This window comes from Corvus cornix, chromosome 4, assembly GCF_000738735.6.
Source record: "Corvus cornix cornix isolate S_Up_H32 chromosome 4, ASM73873v5, whole genome shotgun sequence".
NCBI lineage: Eukaryota > Metazoa > Chordata > Aves > Passeriformes > Corvidae > Corvus > Corvus cornix.
In genome coordinates this window covers 16,190,162-16,216,147 of record NC_046334.1, presented here as the reverse complement: position 1 = coordinate 16,216,147, position 25,986 = coordinate 16,190,162, and the positions used below count along the sequence as shown (strand labels likewise).

The 25,986-nt window shown below is 43.0% G+C and overlaps 2 protein-coding genes across 4 annotated transcripts in view; one reads left to right on the top strand and one right to left on the bottom strand.

Annotated features, from left to right (window-relative positions):
- The window catches only part of LIN54 (lin-54 DREAM MuvB core complex component), a 39,550-nt gene extending 23,213 nt beyond the window's left edge, over positions 1 to 16,337 (bottom strand). The window contains exon 1 of one of the 3 annotated variants that reach the window (XM_039550325.1): positions 16,230 to 16,337. Coding sequence is in view for 1 of the 3 variants with exons in the window: in XM_010411955.4 (XP_010410257.2) it covers positions 14,588 to 14,594 (7 nt within the window). In the remaining 2 variants the exon portion in view is untranslated. Of the gene's footprint in view, positions 1 to 14,587; positions 14,687 to 15,727; positions 15,815 to 16,229 lie in introns of those variants that run through there. The other 2 variants (XM_039550326.1, XM_010411955.4) reach the window with 2 other exon arrangements.
- Positions 16,338 to 16,483: 146 nt separating this feature from the next.
- Positions 16,484 to 25,547, top strand: COPS4 (COP9 signalosome subunit 4). Its single transcript, XM_039550327.1, has 10 exons — positions 16,484 to 16,783; positions 17,868 to 17,947; positions 18,681 to 18,832; positions 19,846 to 19,949; positions 20,714 to 20,867; positions 21,966 to 22,116; positions 22,468 to 22,638; positions 23,928 to 24,043; positions 24,391 to 24,475; positions 24,966 to 25,547. Exons 1-10 carry the CDS (start codon positions 16,707 to 16,709, stop codon positions 25,097 to 25,099), a joined length of 1,224 nt encoding a protein of 407 aa, XP_039406261.1. The 5' UTR covers positions 16,484 to 16,706; the 3' UTR covers positions 25,100 to 25,547.
- The last annotated feature ends 439 nt before the right edge of the window (positions 25,548 to 25,986 follow it).

The window sequence follows — 25,986 nt, the reverse complement described above, 5'->3', positions numbered from 1 at the left end:
ACATTAAGCTGAACTTACTCTCAACCATAACTTACACCAAACCTCTACAACATCATTCACTGAAGTCAGATGAAGACATTACCAGTCCACTCTTCACAACACAGTACACAAAGAAGCAGTGTTTCCCCGCTGAAGATACAGGCACAGACATTTAAATTCATTGAAGCATAAAGCAAGAGTTAAGTAACTTTAAAAAAAATCCAGTAGATGACGATGTCTTCTCATACATGTCAACATTGATTAGCAGGTTATCTTGCTCAAGAGACTTGTTATCCATTTTGGAAATCTCAGAAAAACAAATGACTGCTTAGTGATGGACTTGAACAACCCCAAAAGCTCCATCAACAGCCACCTACCCCAGGATCAAGCCAAAGCCCACTCACAAGATGGACAGATAATCCCTTGATGCTGGCTATGAAAAGAAGAGCTCAGTAATTTTTTTCCTCAATACTCACCAGAAAATATAACACACAAATTCATGATTAATTTGAAAGGTGCTCTAAACACAAAACAAGTAACACCCCATATGAAAGAAAACGGAATTTTTTAGAGAGTACCCAAATTATATATTAAACAAACCCGTGCAGTGAGATTCAAAGCCAGAGTCACTTCCACTTGAGAAACCTTACAGACTTTGCTGGAAATGGTCTATACCATTCCCATAAAGCTGTATCACTGTCAGAGTCTGAAAACAGATCAGCTTAATAAGGCATTTTCTGCACTTTTTGACCCCATGAGCACACTTGGGCACTGGATGGGTGAGCACACCATGTGGGTCTGTGTACATGCTCCTGAGTACTAATCATAAGCTCAAGGGGACAAAATCCTTGCAAATTCTGTTTCCTACTTGCTAGGAGAAGCAGAGCTGGGTTTTAATACTAATTCATGAGGAACTGTGCCAGTAAAAACACTGATAAAATGCTGAGGTGACATTGTTTCCTCAAGTCATTGTGGGCCCATTTTGTACAGCAGCTAAGTACAGAACAGCTGCATTTCACCCAGGAGGTGGAAGGAGTGGGGAAAAAAACCCCTGCTAGAATTACACAGTTTCCATGCTGAGCTCCAGAGGCTAAGCTGGAGCAGTCCTGGCCTCCCTGATTGCCAAGGGTGCCACTCTGATCCCCCTCACCTCAGAGTGCCAGCCAGATCAAACTGCCATGACACTCAAGAAGCCTGAGCTGTGAAAGAACTCAACTGACAGTCAAACTCACAGCTCACTCATTGGCAGGCATTTAAAGATGCAAAGTTATCTGATGTCACTGCCAGAAATACCTCCTTTGGAAAGCATTTCTCCCAAAGTAATAATGCCTGCACAGTGATGCCAGCCCTGGTAACCAGCTCTAGACAAAACAGCCAACTCCTAAGGACACATTAGTAATAGTATCAGATTGCTGCCTTAAAGTCAAATAGGTTAACTGCATAGATGATTACTCAAAAACAGGAATAGTAAAAGTAGACTATGATTTTGAAGACAGCCTATGTTAAGTCCACTAGGTCTTCTTCTGAGCTGTGTCACTTGACTTGTCACCTCAGCAACTTGCAAAGGCTTGTGGCTCAGATATTACAACTTCAAACTATTTCAGACACAAAAAAACTAAACCTCAAACCAAACCATCGTCCTGTTCTATACTGATATGCACACAGGGCTTGGATCCAGAAGTTAGACTCCTAGTGTCAAGCACAATCCATGCAATGATTGCCTCCAAGTCTGAAAAGGAGAGACTCATCTAAATCAGACAGTGGGAAAGTCTGTAAGTCACTCTGTAACTATAAATAATTTTAAATAACTTGCTTTTGGTTTGCATTTGTACATGTTTTTCCCAAGAAGAAAGGCCATTCTTAGTATCTTTTAACAGTATGACCATGAAATACTTAAATATACCTAAGTAGTTTTATAGTTCAACAGTTATTTGCCTTCTTCATCCTTGCCATTTGGTCATGTTACAAAGAAGTAAGTGGTTATTAAATACCTATATCTAGCTGAAAGTATATTTATATTAAAATACATGGAGTCAGGCTTTTAGACAGCATTTTGAGTCCAAACCAACCACTTGCAAGTCAGAATGCAGAAGGAAAAGAAATACATCACATCACATCTGGAATCAGAAACTGAGAAGTGAAAAGGAAAGAAACCTTACTCAGTTACTGGATTAACAGTTTATTGTAACCACATTGGAGGATTTTGCAGTTATCAGGTCATTTTAAACTTAGCTTCCACTAATGTATTCAGGCTAGTGTGCTCAACAACAGCAAAAAGGAACCATAACACAACCCACTTGTTTTATTTCTTCACTGCATATTGGACATGACTGAAACAGATACGTGAAAGGCAATAATTAAAATCTCATCCTGGCTATACCAGAGGCGGCTGTCAAAGGCAGCTTCAACATCCCTGCAGATTTTTAGTTTTTGGTATTTAGCCAGGATTTCTCAACAGTTCAGCTGTTTATTTTTTACTAATGCTTTTATACTGTTTCCATTTTTCCAGCTCCTCTACTAAAGCAATTACCAACAGTAAAAGCATGCCAACCTCTTTTAGGATCCTAACAGCCTTGAGATTGTCAAGAAAGGGTAGAGAATTATTTTAACTATTTAAAACCCTTGTAAGTTTCATTCACTTCAGCAGTTATGCTCCGAGTACTGGATAATGCAAGAGCTCTAACTACAACCCCTTGAAAAGATGCATCACTAAATGTTTACTCAAAACCTGAAGAAAAAAACCAAGCTAGACCAAGGAAGTGTTTAGGCTTCAGACTGGGAAACTTGACAAAAATCCTAGGTTCAGATTACTAAACAGATAATTTTAGCCTAAAAAATAATGGCCATACAATTAAATAAAAGCTCACAACGAAATTCACATAATGAAGATTTGTAAACATAGCTAGCTCAGGACACCCAACCAGCCAAACACATTAAAAAAATTAGAGACTAAAGCATATTGTCAGCAAAGTCTTGGACCAACAACTTTGAAAAGTGCTAGGTACAGTAAGTAGGAGGAGAGGAAAATATTCTCAGTTTGAGCAAACCACCTGTGATCATCCTACTCATAAAACAGATTCCTATTCTTGATAGTCACAAAGAACAATATATCTATGATGGTGTAAAGGATAAAGAGGATTTGTAAGGAAGAGGATAAAGAAGACCAGGACTGCTGGCAAAAATACAGAATGGTGTCTGACAGGTATCTGTGAATTTTCATCTTTTTTCTCTGTCACTGCAAAATCTTTTAAGAAACTGTGTTAGAAGTATTGAGATCAATCATATTAACATCTTTGTTGACAAAATACCACAATAGCCACACTAAACAGGAAAACCAAAAAAATCAATATAATAAAGCACAGTGATCTACAAAGAAGTAAACAAAATGCAAGACATAACCATGCTTGTACTTTTCAGTAACTGCATTTTATTACATGCAGAAACATCTCCATTTCACTAAGAATAGCCAACCTTCCAGCCTGCAACCATGAGCAGTTTGAGTACAGTGACCCGTTGTGGGATATGCCCAGCCACTGCCCTGGAGGGATGTCTGCTGAGATAAAAGATTTTGCAATCGCCCAGCAGGACTCCCTGGAAAGGCAACCACTTTTGGGTCATGGCGAGGAAAGGCAGACCCACAATCCTTTGGGAGACCCTATGCAGATCATTCTGTAACCCATTGGTCTGTCCCAGACCCTCTGTAATCCATTGGTCCCCTTGCTGATCCCCTGTGTCCCTATAAAGGCAAGCTCCCTTGAACCCCTTGAGAGAGAGCTCATCCCTGGCTCCCCCCTTCGCCGGAGGGAACCCACAATAAAGCTCCCTTCGTGCGGAACCAGCCACACGGGCCTTCTCGTCTCTCTCTCTGGTCTGGTTTGGCCTAGAGGCTGCCCTGCAGAGCTGAGCTGAAATCACGAGCTGACAATCACTAAAGAGCTGACAACCTCTGCAAGGGCCCCTCTGCCAGCAGCTGAGAGGAAGACACCGGACCTCGGGAAGGCGATTCCTTTTGGGACCATCTCCCCGGACTGGTGATCTCTTCCTGGGTCACAGCCTCGGATCCCACCACCAGCTGTAATAACACCTCACAAAACTATCAGCAAGGCTATGTACTGCAAGCAAAATACATGTTCATAAATTCAGATTACACAGAAACAAGGCTGCTGAGACCAGCTTTACACAAACTCCTGGGAAGGTGATGCACGTTAGCAAGGCCATGACAACGAAGCAGAGGACCAAAGGGACTCATCACCATTTGTGGCTGCTTTAGCGAGCCCCTTCTTATTCTCTTTTCAGTGCACAGCACTGGCCTGGTGGCGCTCAGCCATGGGAACACTCTGGTATAACTTGACAGATCTAGGAACACTGGCCAGACCTGCCTTGAGTCATTGGCAATGTTCATTTCTTAACCAAATTCTCAAGTGTCACTTTCACCAGAAAACAAGGAAATCTAATTAGTAACAGCATCTGTACGAACACCTTGTGAAGTACAAAACAAACCCACACCACCCAAAATCAAAAGCCTGATAAATGCAATACATCTAATGGACCCCTAAAGCAGCAGGGATTCTCCTGGGATCAGCAAGAAAACACTAAGTGAAACGAAATATCATTGCCAAATACAGCAGTATCTGCTAGTAGCTCTTTAAAGCTGGGACAGATACACTTAAGAGTAGCACTATTAAGAGCCGAAAGACGCAAATATTTTCAACTTCTGAGCTAAAACTGGGCAAAAACCCCTAAAAGAAGGTATGAAGAAGAACAATAAAGCCTGCTCTCAAGAAAGGGGAGAATGAGGCTGAAAAGCTGAGTCAGATGAATGGCAGAAAAGTAAGAGAGGACAACCTAACAAGTAATTGTTCACTGCAAATACAGTGGACTCTAGTGAAAATGAATACAAAAGAATGCAGTATCACCAGTTAGTAGAAAAGGGGTAACATTTGGAAGTTTCATTGCTGAGACAAAAATATGCCAACACCATCTCTTCTCTTTCCAATCAAGATGCAGCAGAAAACTGTCAGCAGGCTATAGCTTACATTTGAGGATTTTAGAACTCAAAAATTCCACAATATTTGTATGGTTACATTCATAAAATTGGCATATTTAAATCTTAACTAGCAAAGGTTTAAAAACACAATATATTTCATTCCTAAATCCATTCATTAGAACAAAAGCAAGAGCAGGAAGAAGAAGGGGAAATACAGAATGGATCCTTAATGATTTAACTGAGAAGCTTGACATGCTGTCAACCACATTTTAGGTGCTTAAAGGCTTTTCAAATTTTTCAGCTTCTGCTTATCTGTCCTCTCCACTACTGGCAGATACGTAAACTCCTGAAGGCTGCTGAGCTGAATAAATCCGATTTTTTTGGGGACTTAATACTTAGAGATTAAGCAATTTGAAATGACCAGGCCTCAACTGCCAGTGCCTAGACCTTTCTGTCGGGGCAGGGACAGGTAGCAGACCTGTCTGCAAAAGGTGTGCCCAGGTGTTGGACCTCCTGCAGCAGGTGGCTGAGCTGCAGGAGATGGTAGGAAGGAGCTGGATGGCTGGTTCCAAGCACAGGCTGCAGGACACTCAGTCTACAGCCAAAGAGCCAAAAACTCCCCCATCAACACACCCAGAAGGGACAGGGGCAGTCATCATACTGAAGAATGGAGGCTTGCAATGACAAGGACTGGCAGGAGGAAGAGACTTCTCCCAAAGGCTCTGCAGACTGAAGAGGAAACACCTATCACAGCAGGAAAGATGTTGCAGCTAAGGCAGCCCCATCTACTCCCCATGCCACCAGTAGGAGTTTGGGTACTCAGACCATGGGACTGGCTTGGAGAAACCTGGTCTGTGAGGGACTGGTGGGGGTCCATCTGCCAGAGAAAGGAAAGAGATTCTTCATTCATAGGCTTGTCTGGATGGTGAGGAGGGTTTTAAACTACAGTTGTCAGAAGAGGGAAATGGAGGGTTGTGATCTGGAGTGGAGTCTGGTTGGAGGCCTGTAGCCAGCAGTGTTCCCCAAGGAGTCAGTACCGGGTCTGGTCCTGCTGAACTTGTTAAATGACCTGGATGACAGGACAGAGCACATCCTCAGCAAGTTTGTGGATGACTAAAAACTGGGAGGAGTGGCTGACACACCAAGAGGTGGTGCTACCATTCAGTGAGACTTGGACAGAGAGGAACCTAACAAAAATTCATCAAAAGCAAGTGCAGGGTCCTACACCTGGTGAGGAATAATCCCACACACCAGTGCAAGCTGGGGGCTGACCTGCTGGAAAGCAGCTCTGTGGAGAACAACCTGGGAGTTGTTCCAGGGGACAAGTTCTCTGCAAGCCAGCAATGTGTGCCCCTGTGGCCAAGAAGGCCAGTGGCACCCTGGGGTGAGTTAGGAACAGTGTGGTCACTAGAACTGCTGCCTGGAGAGGTTGTGGAGGGTCCTCTTCTGCAGAAACCCACCTAGACACAAACACATGTAACCTGCCCTAGGTTTGGTTGGAATAGACAATCTCCAGAGGTCCCTTCCAACCCCAGCCATTCTGTGATTCTGTGAGCACTTGGAAGCTGCAACAATTTAAGTACAATCCAGTGGAAGAGAGAGATTTAAGTACAATCCCGTGGAAACACTGTACTGCAGTAGCAATTCGTTCACCTGCTCTGATTCCTCTTCCTAATCTCCCAGCTCTTGGGATGTAGGGGAATAAAAGCAAGTTGCAATTATTCAACCATGAAACAGTTACTAAGCTCTCCATGCTGCTATAATTAACATATAACACCACAAAATATGGACAAGGACAGTTAAAACACAATGAGCACCCCCTCCTGCCCAAAAAACCCAAATCACAGAGGAAGAAAGAGATTATGTTCTTTGCAGACATGCTGTAAAGAAAAAAAATATTTTAAAGTTTTCAAAAATTCATGTCTTACTGTCTTCAAAACAGAAATGTTTTACACAATTGCATCTTCTTCCTTCACCACAACAGCTGCGACAAATATACTTTAAGACTCAGCTATCCTGTGACCTATAGCTGTTTTCTTCACATCAAAACTATTTCTCACATAGAAGGAATCATAGCATGCTATCACAGAAATTCAATTACACACAGCAAGTACAAAAGCAATTCCTACAATTAAACTAACAAGGACCTTAGAAAGAGTACATAACCGAAAATCTCCATGAGTCAGAGCCTTTCAGGCAAAATGGAAGGTGGAGAGAAAAAGAAAAAAGCTATAACTAAGTTTTGGATAAAAGCAGCATGTCATACAAATTGCAAATGGTTGAATCACGTTACATGTACAAGCGAATGCATTGTTTCCTAGAAAACCAGCATTTCAAAACACTGAGATATCTAGTTCTGGATTGGACAACCCCCTTTCCACCACAAGAAAATACTACGTTGCCCAAAGGTACCATCTGTTACAAAAGAAGATTATTAAGGAAGAACATTCCAGCGCTTGTGAGGTACTGAACAAAACACAACAAAACTCCAAGCACTCACTCAGAGTCATTAGTTAAAGTCTTAAACACTACTTGTTTACCACACACCTCACAGCAACTTTCCAGAAAAGTACTGGAAATAATATTCTGTGCAGCAGAATACTTCAAAGCAGTTCAGTTTGCCTTCTGTAATTGGAAACAATGTTCTACTTTCAAGCAGAGCTTTAGGCAAACTAAAAATAAAATAGAAACTAAAAATCAGAACATTTCCCTTCGCCCTTCCCTTGGTTTGCATGCCAGTCATTTTCAAAACATACCATAGCACGAAAGCCAAAACACAGACCTGCACAGATGCTAAGGCCACTAAACATATTCTGAAGGTGTTCACTACACAGAACAATCCAAATTTGGGGTTTGTAGATTCCAGGGCCTTTACACTTAATCAAGTACTTCTAACCTTATGTTCCCTACAAACTTTGGTTTGAGATGAAAAGGAAAAAAAAACCTAAAATAACTTCAAATAATTTAATTTTCTGCAGTGTTTAGTAGGCCAACAGTAAGGCATTACAAATCTAAAATTACATTGAATAAACATGTAGTGAACTTAGTTTGACTGATAAAAAATCCAAAAACCAAACAAACCTGAAATGCGAAGAGCACTTATCACTAGATCCCCCCAAAAATGCAGATTTTTGTCTTCTATATATAGCTTGAAATAATGGTCTTGCTTTCCAAACTCCAGACACCTCTTGAATGTGAGGCTACAGAAGAATTCCGAAGATACAGCAATATCACACCAAGAACACTCTTAACAACACATGTGAAAACTACCACCATAGGCTTGATATCGAGTTCCCCGCAAACTTTTAGCAGGTGTTATCATATTGCACACCTTTAAGATGTGGCTGTCTGCCAGCAATTTCAGCAAGAGTTTTACATTTTAGAGCTGTATTTATGAACAAGAGTTCATCACAACAGAACTGTAACCTGCCAGTTTACTGAGACTTTGCCAACCAGGAAGCAAAATGATGAGCCAGTGCATCACATATATGCTACACCAGTACTGCCCAGCTGGGAGGTACAATGCATGAAGTTCATTCTAACTGAAACAAAAACCCCACACCCAACACTGATTTCAGTGAAGTATTTAATTTCAAAAAAATATGCTAAAATGGCACACAAAATTTTGCTCTAAAATCTTAATTCCTTATGTGTCTTATGCAATCATGATCCTTTTCAAAGTTAGAACACCACAGAGAAGAAAACCAGAAAAAAAATCTTAAGACGATACAGCACAATGCTTTAAAGGTGGTGCTGTCAAGATTTGAACAGTGGTGAAAGCTGCTAGGGCCACTACTGCTTTTTAAACTTATCCTAGAAATCTAGGCTGGCTTTCTTCATTTTTGAGTCCAGTGGAGCATTAAAACAAAGACAGCCCAACAGTTACATTGGAGTGATCTGCAGGAAAACATGCTTATAGCTGCAGATCTCAGCAGTTCTACCAGCTTTAAACATGACAACACTTCACATGTACAGAATATATTTACTTGCAGAAGGGCTGAGCTGAAGATAAACAGCTCACCTGCAGGCAAACCAGGACTTCATCCAGATTCCTTCATTCAGAAAAAAACACTATTAACACTTCCTTCCCACTACAATCTCTAGATAGAGCACCTCTGTATTCCTTTTGGGAAAACTTACTTAAACAACTAGGACTGTGCAATAGCTGACTGACTTTCGTGGAATGAAATTCCACATTAAGATTTTGAGTTGAGATCAATTCAAAAGGAGAAATAGGAATTTCTGTGGAATCTGCATCCCTGCTCCAGTACCACGTGGGTCACTTCAAATGCAGGCTTCTCAGACCTCTGAAGTCTCATGTGTCATAACATAAAAGGTTGAAGAGCTTCCGAAACACAAACTCCAAGTTTCATCAGCTTTAGGTAATAAAACCAACAGCTTTGGATAAACACTTCAAAAACTCCCAAAAACTTACAGGCAGGACTAGCCAGAAAGAAGCATTTCAGTGACTAGGACAACACTGTATCTCTTACAATCTTTGCTTTCAATATGCTGAAAGCGACACAGCAAGATATCGACACTGTATCTTATCTCATCCCTGGAGAAACTCTGTTCCAGACAATATGCCAAGCAAGGCCACTTAAGGAAGATGAGTTCTTTGCATGCACCCTCCATGCTGCTCACCGTTCCAGTGCCCAATCACTCTCTGGGGGAAGAACCCTTTCCTACTACCCAACCTAAACAACCAGCAGGCTTTGAGAAAAGCCCCAAATCTGTCCCTACGGGATACCCTTCCAAATTTGATTTTCATGGCAAACATGCTCAACCACCATTTGAACAAGTCATCACTAAGTACACTGAGTTGATACAGATCCAGAATGTTCATCTTCTCAGAATTACTAAGTGAAGAAACAATAGCATGCAAAGCCTTAACTGTATTTTTCCATGGAAGAAGTTGTTCGGCTTTTTTTTTTAATGTAGCAAGATCTAGCTCTTCACTACATCTAAAACCAATTTGACACACAAAAGAAGCTTTAGCCAACTGTCAGGTCAATTTTGAGGGCTGGAGATTAGCAGTGATTAACACATGACAGGACACTGGAGCTGACCTGCAGTTTGGCAGGTTCTCTGTGTGACTCAGTTGTCCTCGTTCATCACTACACAGTTAATAGCACCATGTACCCACAAAGAGCTGGACACACCTGCACCAGAGGCTGTCACTCTAAATTCTCTCACAGTCCAGCTCAGGACACACACCCAAACAGCTCTGTATCAAACTGTACAGCCTACTGAAACCAACCCAGCAGCGGCAACTGAACTTAAAAATAACTATGGGATGTCTTTCCGCAAAATTCTGTAGCATCTGCATTTATCAATGTCATTAAGAATTCTTGTTAAGAATCCAGGACATCCAACTTGTCAAAACCTTTTATTCAACCTATTTCTTTTTGCTGACATAATACCAAAACTCACCTTCCTGTTCAACAAAGAATGAGCTCTTATTTTTCCTAGTCATTCCAGTAGCAATGGTAAAAATTCACAAGCAGCCTCCCTCTTGCCTGTTTTCTGCTTCTCTCCTGGGAAAAGCCACATTTTTTTGTCCACAAGAAACAGGAGTGACAAACTTTGCCAATATCATTGAGTGCAAAACTGACTACAGCCTTACTGATCATTCCAGCGTAGCCAGTCCACAGCACTGGCACCAAAACTAATCTCTGCAAATGGAAAAACACCCACTGGTCATTTAATGATCCAGGCATTCTCCCAGCAAATAAAAAATTTATTTTAGGAAAAGATCAATGCATAACAACACAAGGTTCACAGTGCACAGATTCTTGACTGCTTGCTAGTACAAGGGATTTAGAACACCTACCTATGCAAAGTAGAATCAAGTTACAGTTTAGAAAGTGAAGGTCACTTGTTTGCCTAAGTTGATTTCAAGGGGAAAACAAATAAATCTTAGAGAAACAAATCCTTTTATTGGGTCATTTTATAAGCAAAACAAACTCAAGAACAGGCTAGTTAATCTCCTTGTTTGCTGTGTTCTCTCATCCCTTTTTAACAAATACAAACAAGCCCATCAACTATTCCAGGCAACTGAAGTTCACAAAAAAATAGGAAATGCAGTTCTTAAGAAATTCTTGACACCAGACATGTTTTCATTCTTCAGGAAAGCCTCTGCAGAAACATATGTATACCCAAGACTCACCCTGCCCTGCTGGCATACTGTCAAACGAAAGAGCACAACTACACGTAGGTGATCTTGCTGTACTACAATTCTCCTAATTAACTGCCATTCTTCAATTTTGCTATCTTTTCAATAATGGGCAAAATAGTGTCATTCATTTCAGGCATTCCCTATTTTCTTACTCTCTCTGACACTCTCTGTTTTCTCTCTAAAATTGAAAGATTTGTTTTGTCATAAAGCAAAGAATTACAAAATCACTCAGCACTGTTTTTTTCAACAGAGAGGCTTTTGTTTAAGCTTACTGAGCTAGAGATGCTTTAACAAAATGCATGTCATGAAACCAGAAAAAGATGAATCCATGAGGAAGCTATGATTAACAAGAGTAAGTGGAAAAATTAATCACCTAAGACTGCAAACTCACCATGTTTGCATATGTAATAGCAGAGTGAAAGCAAATAGTTTTAACACAGTAATAAAATATGTCGAACACAGGCAAAACAATTTCCATTCCCTTTTCCACTCTCTACAGAAGGCAAATCATGGAGGCAGTTTGTCTGCACGCTTCCCAGAGGATCATGGCTCTAGATTTATCAAATACAATACCAGTGGCAAACTAGAACAAGGAAAAAAAACCAACCTTACTCCTTATCAAATGCTGAATACATAACTAGTGTAAGTATCTGGTCTTTTTTCCAACAGCTACAATGAATACTTAAGAAAATACCAGGTGTTCTTCTACCACAAATTAACCACCTATAGTCACAAAATAGTTCCCAAGGCAACCATAATTCCCTCAACCAATGCACACCACTTCCTTCCCATTACTCTACATTCTGCTAAGTGAGTGCTCACTGCCTGAGACACCACACAAACAACTGTGTGCAGCAGATCAGAAGAATGGGCAAGGTACACAAATTAGCAACTCCTACGTGTTTAAACTGACAGTTGTCAAGTGATATGTACATGAGAATTTTATATTACACTGTTGAGGGTTTTAGGTTTGTTTGGGTTTTTTTCCATGAGAAGATTGCTTAAGCTCATGTTTCCACTGCCAAGTTTATAACAGAGGTGCTAGCTGGTTTGTTTTTAACAATGGACAGAGAAAAAAAACCAAATCAACACACCAACTAACCTCTTGTCCACATACCAGTTCTGAAAAGATCCTTCTTCCCTTGGCAAATTCTGGGTAACTTATGCTTCCATTATAATTTTAAAATGAAAAGCAAAAGCTAAAAAAACCTTGTATGTCAACAAATTGTTAATTATACACTAACAAAACAAGCACCTGTTACAATTGTATAGGATTTAGTGTAAGCAATATCCTAGCAATACCTTTATTGCACTGTTACTTCAAATAACATCATTTGCTACTTTGACCACTGTGCACACGAGCAGTGGCATTACTTTCCCTGTATTTCAGTTCCCTGTGCATATCAACTACTGCTAAAGGTGTCCTGCTCACCTTTGGCATCTGCCCTTTCATTTCCATACACTTTCCCTTCTTGTGCTAGCAAACATCTGTGGAGCTGCAAGGGCAGCCCAGATGAAGGAGCCAGGCTGGAGCAAAGCCATCCAAACCCAACTGTAGGTTGTCACTGGCCCATTTTCTCCATGCCACTGACACTGGTGTTCAACCCAGGAAGAAAATTACTCCACAAAGTAGTAAGCAAATTCTAGCAAGTCAGTGTGCTGAGATAGCTCAGTTCAAAGTCTATGAGCACCAGAGCAGCACCAAGGGATCACACCTAAAAGATTTTTCACAGAAACAATAATTTCATCCAAGGAAGACAAAGTTCTTGAGTCTATAGCAGAAACTGCTGTTACTCCAAAGGAAGAAAAACCCCAAAACAGTCAGTCCCTAGAGAGGGGGATTCAGTACATACCTAGAACTCATGCAACAGCTCAAAGCAGAGCCCAAAACTAAGGACACAACCCTCATGTGAGAAGCAACACATACAATGGCAGAAGGATGGCTCTTGAAGGGGAGTGACACACAAATTAAGGAGCCACAAATGAAGATCTGGAACATGAGAATCTCTCAAATCCTGTAGCTTTGCGCCTCATGACTGATCAAGGGGTTATTTTGTCACTCTCGCTCTTTCTTGTGCAAGAACGTTTTTTTCAGATTTCTAATGTCAGGTGAGCAAGCCTAGTCACAGGCTGTACTGAAAGCCACATGCTCCTCATCAGCTTTCTGAGCAACCAAGGAAACCAAGCTACACAAATATAAGGCCCGGCAAAATGCAAACCTTCGAAACAAGAATTCAAGAAATATTTTCCACTACTCATTGGGAGCTCCTGAAACTAAGAAGAATAATAAAAAACCCAAACCAAACAATCCTGAGTTTACCTCCTAGGAACTTGCTATGAAGTATCCCACCACACCCTCCCACTGCTGCAGTGTACAAACTCTGTAGGACATTAGGATGTGCTTCTCACAGCATGTGACAAAGAAAGCCCTACCTCTATAGCACATATAGGGAACAAAAGCACAAAGACACCAAATGACAGATAAGGAACCTCAGTTTGCTGCTGAAGCAGAAACCAAATGTTGTTGTGTTCCCCCCCCCCCCCCGTCTACCTTAGTTCCCCCTACAAATATTTTTTAAACAAGTGTAAGGGAAAAGAACCTAAGGGACTCTGATGGTTTTTCCAAATCTAGAATAAAATATATCACAGTGTATGAGATCTCTACAACATCTCTAAGAATTAATTCTGACAGTAGTCTTCATCACCACCCTTATTTACCTGTGGTTAGCAGATACTCCACCTTTGAAAGCATTTAAAACTTCTCAGGAATTCCAGCTGAACTAACTGTTCAGAGCATTCAGTTACAAACTATCTGAGTGTGGACAGCACAGGAGTATAAGCAAACCAGACATCAGCAGATAGTTCTTGATACATAAGCTGAACAAGCAACCTTGCATAACAAACTGTTGAAGCTTACCCCATTACAACAAGCATGAAGTACTTTTTTAACCCATTAGAGAAGCTGGGCTGTATTTTCAAATGCACTCTCCAAGCCAGCCTGTAAGAGTGTCTGGCCTACAGAACAGTACATCTCTCTGTAGGTTGATGCAATTCTGTACAAGGCATGTAACCAACACTTACCACTTGCTGACAGATACGTAAATTGGATGTCTTCACAAATAATAATTTAAGAAAAAAAAAAAAGACAAGTATAATGCATTGTATTTTACAAAGGGATGCCACTGACAGAAGAAATATTTTCAGCTAATAACACACTACTCTTCTTGCCTCCAATAAACCAAAAGCTGTTGTGAAGAAGATAAACACATACTCACAGATTCATTACCTGTTTGTTATTGCCAGCTCCATGTAAACATTGCAAAGAGTACTTCAAATTATTTCTCTATATTCAGTATTTCCTACAGTAACTGTATATATTTCAAGGAACTGTTCAGAAGGATGAAACTAATAAAAGGTGATTTAAATATCTGTTCTTTCCTCACCTGACATCTTAAGTCTGAGAGCTTTCCTCCTGATTACAGTATATTCCAGTGGACAGTTTCACATGCTCTCAACGCCACAGGGCTTTCCAGAACCAAAATCTTCAATATCAAGCATTACATAATTAGGACATTACATGCTTCAAAGTCAAGGCCACAAATAATTAAAAACACATTCTAAATACTGATACACCTCATAACAAGCAAGAATAGTGACAAGAAAAGATGGGACTATCTGAAAACATGCTCTGGCTACATTCACAGAATCACAGAATTGTTAAGTTCGAAAAGCACCTCTGGAGATGTCCTACCTCCCTGCCAAGACAGGGCCACTTGGAGCAGGTGACACAGGACCATGGTGAGGTGGGTTTCAATGTCTCCAGAGAGAGAGACTCCACAGTCTCTCTGGGCAGCCTGTTCTAGTGCTCTGCTACCCTCAACGTAAAGTTCCTCCTCGTGTTGAGGTGAAACTTCTTCTATTTTAGTTTATGGCCATATATCCTTATCCTGTTGCTGAGCAGCACCAAAAACTCTGCCACCATCCTCTTGGCACCCGCCTTTGAGATATTTATGTCCATTAATGACATCAGTCTTCTCTTCTCTAGACTAAACACACCCAGCTCCCAGAGTCTCTCCTCATAAGAGGGATGCTCCAGACCCCTTATCATCTTCGTGGCCTCCGCTGGATCCTCTCCAGTATCTCCTTGCTTTTCTTGTACTGAGGATCCCAGAACCGGTCATATTCCCTTGGAGCTGGGGGCTGTCCACCGGCCGGGCAGCGCACGCTCAGGGCACAGGTGCGCCCTGGCAGCGGGGTGAGCTGAGGAAACACCGCACCCGCTCCGCGGGGCAGAGCCGGAGCGAGCATCCCGCTGACACAGGCGGGACGTCCTCACCCACCCGGGGCGGAGCCCAGCACGACCCCGGCGGCTCACCGGGGGCGGCCCGGTCTCCTCGGGCGGCGTACGCCGGCGAGTTCGGCGAGCAGTCAGGGCCCCGGAGCCGCCCGACGCGCTGTCCCCGGGCCGGGGCAGCCGGGCCCCGCCGGCCCCAGGCCCGGCGCGACGAGCCCCAGCGGCCGCCGTCCCCGCGCGGTGCCGCCAGCGCGGCCGCGCCCCCCGCGCCCCCCGGGCCGGGTCTCACCTCGCGGGGGCGGCCCGGGCCCGTCAGCGCCGGCGGCTGCCACCGTATTTCGAAAGATCCGCCATTTTCAGCCCGTCACCGCCGCTCCCGCCCCCGCCGCACCTGCCCCCGCCGCCCCGCCCCGGCGCCGCCCCCGAGCCGCGAACCCCAACCCCTTCCGCACCGGCGGGTCCCGCGCATAGCCCGCTCCGAGGGGGAGCCTCACCGCGCCCTGGGGCCGCCGTGACCCCGCCGCTCCGCCGCGGCTCCGGGCGCAGCCGACCCCGGCGAGCGGCAGGGAGGGGACGCGCCGGGCGGGCGGCCCCGCGGCGGAGGGGCGGCCGGGACCGACTGTCCGCGCCATCCCGGGGAGGCCGGCAGGGCCACCCGGGAGCACGGCCCGCCACGGGGACAGCGCACAGTGAGGCCGGGCCTATTCTTTCCCGGCGGGAGGCGGCTGTCAGCCGCGCTCGCACCCCCTTCTCCGTCCTCTTGCCGCCGCTTTTCCGCCCCTCGCACTCACCGGGAGGGCGGGCGCTCTTATTCTTCCTCCGCTGGCGATGCCTCTCTCCAGTGCCGGCGCGCCCCGGTGCCGCTCCCGGCGGCCGCGGCGGCGGCGGCCGCACCCGCGCCGATCCCGCCGCCGCGTTTGTTCAAAATCACGCGCCCCGCGCCATTCCCCCGCCGCATCCCATAATACCGCGCCGCCCTAGCAACCGCCGGCGCAGCGCCCCGCGCTTCCGGGACCGCCCCGCCTCGCCGTCCGCTTCCGGGGCCACGCGCGGGCACCACCCGCGGGAGGCGGAGGCGGCCGCTCCGGCCTTATCCCACGCGCGGTTTAAATCCCGTGGGACAGCTCCCTGGGATATTCCCCCCCGCCCGCGCGCGGGGCCCACCGGCCCGCGCCCCTTCCCGCGGCCCGCGCGCGCTCCCCCGTCACGTGACCGCCCCCCTCCCGCCGGCGCGCGCGGCTCCATGGTGGGAAGAAGCGGCTCCCAAGATGGCGGCGGGCGCGGTGAGGCAGGACCTGGCGCAGCTGATGAACTCCAGCGGCTCCCACAAGGACCTGGCGGGAAAGTGAGTTGTCCGGCGCCGCCGCCGCCGCCTCCCCGCGCTGCGGCGAGGGGTGCGAGCCGCCCGTGGGGTGAGGGTGAAGGGGCGCCGTGCGCTGAGAGGGCGGATCGTGTCCGGCGGCCGCGTTTCTTCAAATAAAAAGGAGACAGAAAGGTTTCACCTCGTGGTTGTGTAGTTTTTTCGTTCACGGGCTCCCGCGTGTCCGTCCGGCGCCCCTCAGGGCTCGGCTGCTGCCCCTGGGCTGTGCCACAGCGGGAGGCCGGGGAATTTGTTTTCCTCTGCTGCCGTATATCAGCGATTCTTTTGTTATTAGTAATAATTCTTATTCTCTTCATTAAGAGAGGATTTTGGACGGCAGCCCTCAGGGGTTGAGCTGCTCGTGGCGTGATGTGTCACGTAGGTCCAGTCAGATGCAGATCCGTCACCTAGAATTCCTTGACTCCCTGTCCAGTTGCTTGTGTTTTAGGGGAGCTGTGTCACTTGTAGGATTTTCGTGTGAAACCTTGGAAATTTTGCCTTCAAAATGTAGCTTGAACGCGGATGTAGTAGTTTATCAGTATTGCACACACTGAGACAAAGTTTCATTAGCTTGCTGAAACAAGAAAAGAGAAATTGCTGGGTTTTGCAGCAATAAACACTTGAAAACACATAGTGTGCACCTGTGTTAATGTCAAGTAGCTGTAACATAATATTTATCACCCAGTCGCATAGAGTGTGGCATTTTGAACATTTGACTACCTTGGTTAATCTATGACCAGTAAACTTTTCATTACTTTTTCTATGCACTATCCTGGACATGTGATTATTAATTTTTTAAACCTCCAAAATCACACATACATTCTTAGATAACAAAAATTATGAGCTCTGTTATCTGAGAATCTAGTTGTGGGTTTTAAGAAGAGCCAGGTGCCAATTCCAGGTGAATGTTCATAGTACTTGAGAACAAACTGTTTGGAGAATTGCCACCTTCAAGCATACAAAATATGAGCAAAAATAGGGCTCTGACATGAAAAGTAAGCAGAGGGGCAGAAGTTCTTAGTGAAAAAAAATGTCATTTTTAACCTTTTTTTTATTTCTTTATGGACAGGTACCGTCAAATATTGGAAAAAGCCATTCAGCTGTCGGGTGTGGAACAGCTTGAAGCTCTGAAAGCTTTTGTAGAAGCAAGTAAGTGCATCTAAGTGGTTGCACACTGAGTGAAAGCCAGAGGTCTGTGGGGTTGTGTGTTTGTTAGCTCTATGTGAGGCTGTGTAAATGCCATGTATTTTGGTCCTGTTGGACCTCAGACACAACAGGAAGAGGAACCCTCATCACCACATTTGGAAGTGAAGAGGGAATGGATTTGTAAGCTTTGTGGTTATTACAGCTTTCCAACCTGTCAGCGCTGGAAGGTGAAAACAAAGCAGCCTCTGTTGGGTGCTAAAGTTGGTACTGGATGCCAGGTGGTATTTAAACTGACAGCCTCCTTCTTCACCCATTTGTAAAACTGCCAAGAAATTGTTAGGGGGATTTTTTGTTTGGGTGTTTGGCTTATTGAACATCTCTGTAAATTATATCTATTAAAATGTTTTTAAAGTCGAGAATAAGCTTAGTGAGATTTAGCCCAAACATGTGCTTTGTCCAAGATATTTCAGCAACCGAGAACTGTAAATCAAGGTGAAAAATTCATTTTTTATCTGTCAGGGGTTAGAACTCTGGTGACCTCTAGTGTAAACAGTTTCTGAAAGAAAAAAACCCCCACCTTTTTAAAAAAAAGGAAAAAAAACTCACCCTTACTTGCATACCGTTTTAAAAATTGAAATATTCAAATTTAGCATAAAAGCAAATTATCACCTGCAGTGAAGGTACTGACAAATATGGCATCCATTCTGTGTTTTTCTTCTGTGCATCTCTGAACCAGTGGTGAATGAGAATGTCAGTCTAGTGATCTCACGGCAGCTGCTGACAGATTTCTGTACCCATCTTCCAAGTCTCCCTGACAGCACAGCCAAAGAAATTTACCACTTCACCTTGGAAAAGATACAGCCCAGAGTTATTTCGTTTGAAGAACAGGTGAGAAATCAATGAGGGGGGTTTTGGCTTGTGGGTTTGGCTTTGGTTTTTCCCCTCCTTATCTGCTGACTATTTCAAGCCTTTCAAAGAGCTGTTCAAAACAGATATTCCTACTTAGAGTCCAGTTTTGCAGTCCTGTACATGGAAAACCTGAGCTGAATGCAGAGGGCACTTAGGACTGTGCAAAGATGACAGTCACTTCATCATGGTGATGGACATGTAATTCCTCTGCTACCAGAAATTGGCTTGTTACAATGAAACAATCCTTGAGCCTGCTGGAGGTGCTCTAGAGAGACACACTGCTGCTCATAGTATTGCCTTTTACCCGAGTAGTAGAACAGTCAGACGGTGTAAAGAGCATGCACCCTGACAAATAGCTTTTGTTTCAAAATGAATGAATTTTCTCTGTGTGTTTATTTTAGCCATAACCATTTTACCTCGAAAAAATGCTTTCTTGCAATCCCAATTCTCTTCCACTACTGAATGTGCTGCTGTGCTTTTTCAGTTCAGTTCTGTGTTTTGTTGTATGAATGTGCAGTATCATCTGAAAGTTCTTAGAGAAGTTGCTTATATAAAAAGTCCTTAGGATCTAGTGTTTGAGAAGAAAGTCAAGGCAGTTTCTGAAGTGATTTTTATTCGCTTCTCTTTACCTTTTGTCTTGTTAAGCAGCTTTTACTTTGAGCTGAACATGCTTGCTTTTATGTCATCATGATTAGGCATAAATTAAATTTAATATATCAGATGATTTTTTTTTTTACCCACACTTCCACTTAAAAAGCCAGGTTGTAAGCACTGATATTTTGCTTGCTGACAGCTGCTCTCCAAAGTAGAAGTTTCTGCATTAAGATCTAATCACAGTTCATCTCATTCATACCTCACAGGCATGATATGAGGTGTAACTGCAAAAAATGGCTTGTGACTTTTGGTGGTCCAGTTCTTGAAAGATTTGTTTTGTCTTTTTAAAAGCTTTATAAACGGTGGCTACTTTTGCTATTGATTTTATTGTTCTTCAGGTGGCTTCAATAAGGCAACATCTTGCATCAATCTATGAGAAAGAGGAAGACTGGAGAAACGCAGCACAAGTGTTGGTGGGGATCCCTTTGGAAACAGGGCAAAAGTATGCTATATCCAGTTCTGTGGTGTTATCTGTACCTGCTCTCTCTTTCTACTGATCTAGACCAGCGAGTGAGAATTTTGGGGTTTGCTGCAGCAGGATTTACCCACTATTAATTAGTGCTGATAAACAAGTCTTTCTAATAGTACTTTACAAAAATGTTTCTAAGGTTATTGAAAGGTTCCTGAAAGGTGGCAGTTCTTCCACGTGTCCACCTTCTCAGTTCAAAATGAAGACATAGTTTGAAATTGGATAATAACAAATGCAGTTGGGGATTCTTTGGTGTGTTCATGAAGTGGGGTTTGTTTTGGCTTGTTTTGTTTGTTTGGGTTTTTTTATGTTGAGAACCCTTGCTGTTACTTTTCTCTGGCAGTCCTTTCCCCTTTCTCAGTTTGCCCATAGAAGGAATTGCTGTAGGTTTTGCCTATTTAGCACCTATTTGTTGCACTGCAAGGTTGCTTCTTAACTCAAGTGGCTCACCACTGGTGGCAAACTTCCAGTCCACAAAAAACAAATTATGAGAGTGTAGATTTGTGTCTTGGTGGACTGCATTATTTCTACTGGTGTTTGCAGGAGCCAGTTCTCTATTGGCATTCATCTCAAATTTCTTACTCTGTACAGAAAGCACTAATTTTGGTAGTAGGGAAGAAGAAAGCAGGGTAAAGCAAATGTTGCCAAGTGCTTAAGAATCAAAATAAATGTATAGAGTTAAGAGCAAGGGTAGTTCTGGAGCAACTCTGAGCACTTGCTTTTCTCTTTCCCTACAGACAGTACAATGTAGATTATAAACTGGAGACCTACCTGAAAATTGCCAGGCTGTATCTGGAGGATGATGACCCAGTTCAAGCAGAAGCTTACATTAATCGAGCTTCCCTGCTGCAGAATGAATCAACTAATGAACAGCTGCAAATCCATTATAAGGTTGTCTAACCTGCTTTATTGCTTTCTCTTTCTACAGGGAGACAATTCCACATTGAGATGTTTTTATGCACTGCCATTAAAACTCTCATCATGAGAAAAGAGACAAAGGGAAAAGCTATATGGTTTTGGGAGCTTGAGAGACACGTCGTAGCAATAATTAACTCATTCCTTACCATTTGGAGATAAGTCTGTAATGGTTCTTTAAATGCCAGCTTTACTGATAGAAAATATAAGTTAGGCTTCAAAACATCTGAAATATTGCTGAAAATACTGCCTCCACCTTTGTCTATAAATCTAAGAGGGAGAAAAAACTGCATCCAATATTAGAAACAGTAGAAGTCCTCCTATCCCCCAGTAATTAACTAATAAGTCCCATACATAAATGTAGCACAAAGTCTTATGTAGTAAATTAACTGCTGACATTCCTGCTTTGTTGTGGGTTTACTGTGTACATAGTTCATACACAAATTTCTCAAACCATTTTATAACTGGTGAGCAGTGATGACTACAGTGTAATGGAATTGGTCAAGTGGGCTGGTGTTTAAAATTCTATGTCACAAAGCAGATGTGCTGTGAGCGGTAGCTCAGCATCTGGTGGTTTTGGTTTGCTGGTTTTCCCTTTCCTTTTTTCTTCATCCCATATTACGTTTTGAAGTGCACACCCAGTTGAAAGTGTAAATATTTTCTGTGAATCGTAGAAAAGCACAAACGAAGGAAGAAATATCAGGTGTTACCGTGCTGAAAGGGAAAAGCAAATACTTGAATCATAAATTGCTGCCTAAGTGGTAGCTATCAGTGTCAGTAGTGAAGGGGAAACTCACACGAGTACAGTACCAGCTGTACAATATTTCATTTACTTAGGCTCAATACTTGGCTTTTAGACATTTGTAGTGTTTAACACGTGAAATGCCCTTTCAGTTGATTTCCATGATACTTTAGCAAGGACTTCTCAAGTCAAGCTAATTCTTTGAAGATGCAGAGGAAGCAGAAGAACAATATTTATGGGAGCTATCACTTGATAGCGTGCAATTTTTACACACCTATATTGTGCAGCCTCCTCTGCTGCTTTTCTTTTTCTGAGACATCCTTCCTTTCTAGGTTTGCTATGCTCGAGTACTCGACTATAGAAGAAAGTTCATTGAGGCTGCCCAAAGGTACAACGAGCTGTCCTACAAGAGCATAGTCCATGAAACTGAGCGGCTGGAGGCATTGAAACATGCTTTGCATTGTACTATTTTGGCATCAGCAGGTAAAATACACCTTACATGTTTGTGTAAAAGACCTGACATAGGTATTTCCCCTGAAGCAAATCAGCTTGTGTGTTACTTGTGGGGAGGTACCTTGTGACAAGATTTGGTGAGGAATCCAAAATTGTGAACACGGTGTCAGCATTACCTGTTGGCACACTATTAGCTCAGAGTTGGATTAGTTCAGTGTCTTTGCCTTTGAACCGAGCACAACCAAATTCCTTCTTCAGTAGAGTTTTGTTGGCTGTTATTTGCATGTATTATGGGAAAAAAGATGGTAACTTTCTGCTGTTCACCTCCAAATACTTGGTGCTTTGGTGGTCATTTATGAGAATTCCTCTTGACTTTCCTAGGGCAACAGCGTTCCCGCATGCTTGCTACTCTCTTCAAGGATGAGAGATGCCAGCAGCTTGCAGCCTATGGGATCTTGGAGAAAATGTATCTCGACAGAATTATCCGTGGAAATCAACTGCAAGAGTTTGCAGCTATGCTAATGCCTCACCAGAAAGCGACTACAGCTGATGGTACACACTTCTCTAAAACCTTGTAATGCTAGGTGTTCATCTGTGGGAGTTAGACTTCCCAAATCAGTCAAGAAGTGTCATGGAAAAGAATTTAGTATTGCTTATATCATTAGTTTAAAAATACTTTTCAGCATGTACTTTGATAGTAAAGCTTCTTAGCCATAGTTCGTCTTTCTGGTTTGCCATTAAGGTTTTGAAATACTCTTCTGGAAGATAACTTGTCAAATTTTCTTTCCCTGTCCATGTACAGTCCTCTTCACTGACAACCTCCCAGTATTTCTGAGTCTCTGTCCTCATGAGCTTCTAAGGCACTGTTAGGAATAGGGTGCCTAGAAACCCATGACATGCATGTAGGCCATAAATGGTCTGTACTGATGACACATTTATTTGAACTGCTTCCTGACTTGACAGGAAGGTGACATAGTGAGGGGATGGTTTTGACCTCACACATGTCTCCACTGACATGACATTAAGTCTGGAATCTCTGAACAGTCAGAAAAAATGTCAAGTAATGACTTCACTGGAATCCTAAACACACCAGTCTCAGTTTTCTAGATGGGAAGAATATCAAAGTGGAAAAATACGTAAGCATGAAATACCTCGGAATCAGGAAAATCCTCCTAGTGAAAAATAATCGTTGATTGAGGAAAAATAAGTAACCATGTAATTGCAGAAGTGAAAACTGGGTTGAAGGTACTTGCTACCAATGTGCTGCATTCCTTCCCTTGGGTCACTTTATTGTTCATTTATAACCTGTACTGTTTGTCCTTAAAGAATGCAGGTTAGTTGGTATTTAATAATGTGCTTATCTTCAGCTAGAGGTTAAGGGGCAAATGAGTTATACTGTTGAAAACTGTTCAGTCAAGAAGAGAGACATCAGATAAGGGTTTATCACAAGCACAGTGAGAGAGGTTAATTGTACCCCTAAGAGCCGTGATGAATAATAAGAAAACCCCCAATGGTCTTTCCATTTGTCAAGCTAGGATCACAGGAGGTCAAACCCCCTCAATTCAGACATTAAGTCTTGTAGCAAGGGCTCCACTTACTTACTCTAGAAGTTAAATAAAGGGTTTATCTGTTTTAAAATCAGCCACGTGCCATCCATTTGTTTTTGTCCACTGTCTCTGCGCTGCTTAACAGGGATGCAAGGCAGATGCATCTGGACCTTCTGCACATGTAGCACTTCAGAAAAATAAAAGAGAAGCGTTGTTTCATTTGCTCTGCTATATAAACCAATATTTCAGTCTTATAGTAATGTTTTGGGGTTTTTTTCTCATCTAACCCTAAAGGTTCCAGTATTCTGGACAGAGCTGTTATTGAACACAACTTATTATCTGCAAGCAAACTTTACAACAACATTACCTTTGAAGAGCTTGGAGCATTACTAGAGATCCCTGCAGCCAAGGTATCCATTTTCTACCGTTTTTTGTTTTTTTTTAAACAAGGAGCATGAATGGCATGAGAAAATATCTGTGGTAAATATTAGGAAAATCAGTTAAATTTTAGGGAATCACTAAATATTCCATATTAGGAGAAAGGTTAAATATCTAGCACATTTATGAGAATGGGAGGTACACAATGTTGAATGAACAACAGTGGAGTTAGATGCCACTGATAGTTTGTCTAATCATTTCATAATGAGTGCTGTCTATAGGTTCCTTCCCCCCTGTGTGTGGACCTCATTAAGTCTGAATAATTTCTAACTTCTTTGAGAATGGACAAAGTTTCTGACATCTTTCCTTGCTATTCCAGGCAGAGAAGATCGCTTCTCAGATGATAACTGAGGGTCGCATGAATGGATTTATTGATCAGATTGATGGAATTGTTCATTTTGAGAGTAAGTTCAACCACAGTATAATTTATTTTTTTGGCGCCTTTCAGAGTGACCTTTTCGAGGTGGTGCCTGCAAGGCCAAGGATACTAAGTTTATTAATCCCTTCTGCCCAAAGTGAGCTGGCTCGTCCTTCTGTGGCCAGGAGGTGGCAGAGTTGGCCATAAGGGACAACCTTTGACACTTCACTCATTCCTGCTCTGCATGTTCTTACCCACAGGAAAGTGTGAATTTATTCCATCAGTCTCCTTCTAGGAACAGGTTCACCGGGAAGTTCTCTGTCTAATCTGCTCCAATGCAGGAGTTAGGCTTGTAACAGGCAGCCAGAATAATTGTAGCTTTTGAGTACATAAGTGATCCTGATGTCACTGCAAGGAAGGCTTCCTCTGTGAGTTAGGTGAGGGTGGTGGCAAAAGGAAAGGTTGCAGTTGACAAGGCAGAGGAATTGCTAAGACTTGCTTTGTTTAGTGTGGGTTGTTTTTTCTTTTCTTTTCAGCTCGTGAAGCTTTGCCAACTTGGGACAAGCAGATTCAGTCGCTGTGCTTCCAAGTGAACAACCTGCTGGAGAAGATCAGTCAGACAGCCCCGGAATGGACAGCGCAGGCCATGGAGGCCCAGATGGCTCAGTGACTGTGCCCCGCTGTCCGAAGGGAGGCAGTCACCTGCCTGCTGTGCCAGCAGGGGCAAGCTGAGCAGGACTGGGAAGCAAACAAACCTACCATCTGCACTTGCCTATCTTCTGCTTCCACTGTGGCTTAGGACACGATTAGCTGATACCATGTTTGGTCTGACAGGCTCCCAGTTCTCTGAGCTTAGATTGATGCTCTTGCTGCCTCTGCGTTGCACTCTGCTTGTCCTGAAAACTCTGATTTCCGTTTAAAAGAAGCTGTAATGTCTGCAGCAAGCTTTGGGTTTGGTTTATTTAATTTTTTTTTTTCCACTGTATTGCTATAGCTTTGTAGCCCATTACTTCCTATGATGCGTGTCCTGCTGTGAAAATAGAAGCACCACGTTTCTTTTAGTTGTAATTATTCTAATAAAGGCTGAGATAAGCCACTTGGTTTAAGTGTTGTAAGGACCTGTGGTTTTGGTTTGTTTGGTTTTGTTTTCATGTTTTCTCTTAAACAGTAACTTGAAATAAATCAATTTTTTATAATTGCATTTTCAGCCCCTGAAAATGTTAAATGAAAACCATATTTTTTTTCCATCTTTGCTTATAAAATGCAGATCAAGCTGTCATGTGATAAGCAGGACTAACTTGAAATGCTTATGCACAGCAATGAAGTATGAAAGTGGCCCTTCTGACATTTATTAGTCTGGAGTTGGGCACTCTTTACCCATCCTTATGCTTTGCCAGATACACACATTTAAAAATCACGACAAATATTTGGGTCTTCAGAGGCTTTTATGCTTGGTTATCTCCAGTCTGTTGGAAACTCCATCTACTCTTACATATCTAGCTGCATACCTTGGATCCATTATATTTTTCAGTTGTTCAGCTTCTTAGAGAAACAAAA

What these genes read in the sequence shown, in the direction of transcription:
- COPS4 (XM_039550327.1), top strand. Translation starts at nt 16,707, where the DNA reads ATGGCGGCGGGCGCGGTGAGGCAGGACCTGGCGCAGCTGATGAACTCC. An exon ending in TACTATTTTGGCATCAGCAG is followed by an intron (nt 22,117 to 22,467) that starts GTAAAATACACC and finishes TGACTTTCCTAG; the next exon opens with GGCAACAGCGTTCCCGCATG. An exon ending in GAAAGCGACTACAGCTGATG is followed by an intron (nt 22,639 to 23,927) that starts GTACACACTTCT and finishes CTAACCCTAAAG; the next exon opens with GTTCCAGTATTCTGGACAGA.